General features: G+C 36.8%; 1 protein-coding gene across 1 annotated transcript in view; it reads right to left on the bottom strand.

The window, feature by feature from the left end:
* Positions 1-261: 261 nt before the first annotated feature.
* The window catches only part of LOC106532121 (G protein-coupled receptor kinase 5), a 21,511-nt gene continuing 18,738 nt past the window's right edge, over positions 262-3,034 (bottom strand). Inside the window, exons 10-13 of the mRNA XM_014028128.1 lie at positions 2,631-2,768; positions 1,061-1,198; positions 850-981; positions 262-773 (exon numbers count right to left, since the gene is read on the bottom strand). Of these exons, the coding sequence (XP_013883582.1) occupies positions 720-773; positions 850-981; positions 1,061-1,198; positions 2,631-2,768 (462 nt within the window). The 3' untranslated portion in view covers positions 262-719. The remainder of the gene's footprint in view (positions 774-849; positions 982-1,060; positions 1,199-2,630; positions 2,769-3,034) is intronic.

Here is a 3,034-nt window from a genome sequence, read left to right on the forward strand (position 1 = left end):
TTTTTATTTCATTTATTAATTTCATATAAAAATTTTATACACAATAAAGAAAAAAAATCACACTTGAAATGAAAGGAGGCAGAAAGAAGAAAAAATCTTATATCTGCCCTTTTAACAAAATTTTGTTTTTTAAAATAAAAAAAATGTATTTRTTGCTTGTTTGTTCCTCATTCCATTGTTATTCAATGTAGAAAAACCTTGGCATTTTAATGCCCTTATAGCATGTTGTTGCCCAGAGGTAACAAGCCAAAATCTTGGTGGGGGGGGGGGGTCACATTGTATGATCAGTATATTAATAGGGACCACAAAGTTCCTAAAAACAAGGGTCAAATATTTTTTTTTCCTAAAATAAAAAGTCATACCATAGAGGGTTAAGATAAAACTTTACAAAGTTAGTTTAGAGTTTTCTTCCAGGAATGAAGACGTTTTAGGATCCTTTTTTATGTCAGTGTGAACATTAGTGATTGACAAGCCCCAGAGTAAAAAAAAAAACAAAACAAACAGTTTATTAAAACTTCAGCCATTTCATTTGTTCTTCAAAACAATGTGGTATGGACAATAAACAAACAAGTGCTGCTGTAATGTAGCTGCGAGGGAAATGATAGCACAAATACAAACACACAAAAAAAGTGTCCGATTTTTTAAAGGGAAGAATTTGCTGCTGCATTGGATGCTCCAGTTTCAGGATTGTTCTTGGAGAGCAGAGCTGATGACTTCATCTAGCCCTCATTGGGTATCAGATTATAGCTGTTTTCATCAGAACCTGAGGGTGGCTGTTGGAAGAAGAGACAGAATCAGTAACCTTGTAAATGCCATAAAACCATTCATAAAACTGGACTGTGTTCTGACCCGTCTGCGGAAAATTCCACGCAGGAGACGGCGTTTGGGGCTGTTTGTAACCTGGAGCTGTTCCAAATCTGGAGTTCGAGTTCCCATAGCACCAAAAATATTTAGCTCTTCAAAACACCCTGTCTCTATAAGCTAAGCAGAAGACAGTGAAAAGATAAGATTTGAGCATCCCGGTTTATAACTAATCACTCTGATCCAGTAAGAAGATCACCTCATTTTGCCAGGGTATGGGATTAACTCCTGTGTTGAACTTGGCGTAGAACTCGCTATCTGTCTGATTTAGGACGACTCCCCTCACTGGAGAAAACTCCTCAATGTCCTGCACATCGTTGCAGTATACAAGTCTGTGCTACACAAACAAAAAGAAGAAGTGTACCATGTTTTAGATCCATTAAACCTTTTTGCAAAGGTCATAAAGGTGAAGGTCTTCAAGGACTTAGGGTCCACGCTCCAGGAAAACAGGTAAAGAAGAGAAGAGTAGAGTCCAGGCAGAATGGAGTGGATGGAGAGAAGTTTTAGCAGGGATTTAGGAGAGACACGTCCGGAGGAGGGACAGTGATTAAACTGGTTTGGACATGTCTGGAGGAGGGACAGTGAGTATATTGGTGGATGTAAGAGATGCAACTGCCAGGAAAAAGACAAAGAGAAGCTATACGGATGCAGTCAGAGAGGACAGTAGTTGGACTGAGAACAGAGGATGCAGAGGACAGAGTGAGATGAAGGAGGACTCGATGTAACAGCGGGAACCTTTTTATGTGTGTTACATCACCTACTACAATCATCAGTCTGCGCAGTGGTTGAATAGACGGGAGGTTTTTTTATTTTTTGCTGTTAGAATCAAAATGTCTAGGTTTTGGATCCTAAGATTTAGTTTATTGTCATAAATGAGAACTTTCTTACGGAAAATTGTTCATCCAAAACATCCAAATCCTGACTCTAAGCGAGAACACAGGCTATAAGCTACATTCCTGCCAATTTGAGTGTGGGTGAGCAATGAAATTAAATCTCTTTAAATATATAGCAAAAAAGTAAAATTAAATAAAAATTAAGAAATCCTAAATGATAAGGAAACACAGTCCTAGAATAGAGTATTGATACATTCAGATCCAGTCCATACCCAGCAATTTTGGAAAAAACTATGATTGCTCCCCTCAATGAATCATTTGAGGAAATTTTTTTTAAAGTAATATAAAAATAAAATTTCTAAAGTTATGACCCTCCCCACCCCCACCAGCCTGGCAATAGTCATGTCCATTGAACCATTTTCCCGATTGTTCCTCAACTTATATTGTGCAACTTATTTTATTGTGCTTTTTTTTTCTCAACAGTTAACTGTGCTGCATATCCTGCTGGGTTTCCCCTAAAACTGTCAAAACTTCTAAGCATCCAGTCAGACTCTGTTGTCTGTTGGTGCAGTTAAACAACTTAAGTGTGCAAACTCAGTGTGACTCCATACAACAAGTTGATCAGACATTCCTAACAATCCAAACTGCAGCGTTTCTCAGTATCTGTGAGCCATGAGTTCTGTTCATAGTTGTCAAAATGAAAGTGGAGGATAAACCATCTCCTGGGCTGGTTAGACTTGTTAACTTCAAAGTTAGTTGATCTTTTCTTTACAATGTTCAGCTTTTCTTGAAATGTGCATATTTTACTATAGAAACAAAGACCTAAAAACATTGAAGCAGAGACTTAGTGAAAACCAACATTTGTGTCATTCAAAAAGCATTTTGGCCATAACATTATTTACATTTAAAGTCATATAAATCATAAAAGGTACTTGCATCAGGTTTAAATGGCGGTTCAACCAGTCCTGCTTCCAGCATCCGGAAGTTGATTTGTTTAAAAAATGGATGAGACTTCACTTCTTTCCATCCTGAACGCAGGCAACCCAGCCGTTGTGTCGGTTCTTTGGTCAACAGCTGCAACAGAGATAATGTGTTAATAACAGAGAAAACATGTTAGTAACAATAACAACAGAGACAACATGTTAATAATAAAAGTAATAACAACAATAATAACAGAAAACATGTTAATACTAATAACAATAGAGACATGTTAATAATAATGACAACAGAAAAAACATGTTAATAATAACAACACAGATAACATGATAACAACCAGATACCAAATAGTGTCAACGTATATGACACACACACACACACACACATATATATATATATATGTG

Source organism: Austrofundulus limnaeus, unplaced genomic scaffold (assembly GCF_001266775.1).
Source record: "Austrofundulus limnaeus strain Quisiro unplaced genomic scaffold, Austrofundulus_limnaeus-1.0 Scaffold719, whole genome shotgun sequence".
NCBI lineage: Eukaryota > Metazoa > Chordata > Actinopteri > Cyprinodontiformes > Rivulidae > Austrofundulus > Austrofundulus limnaeus.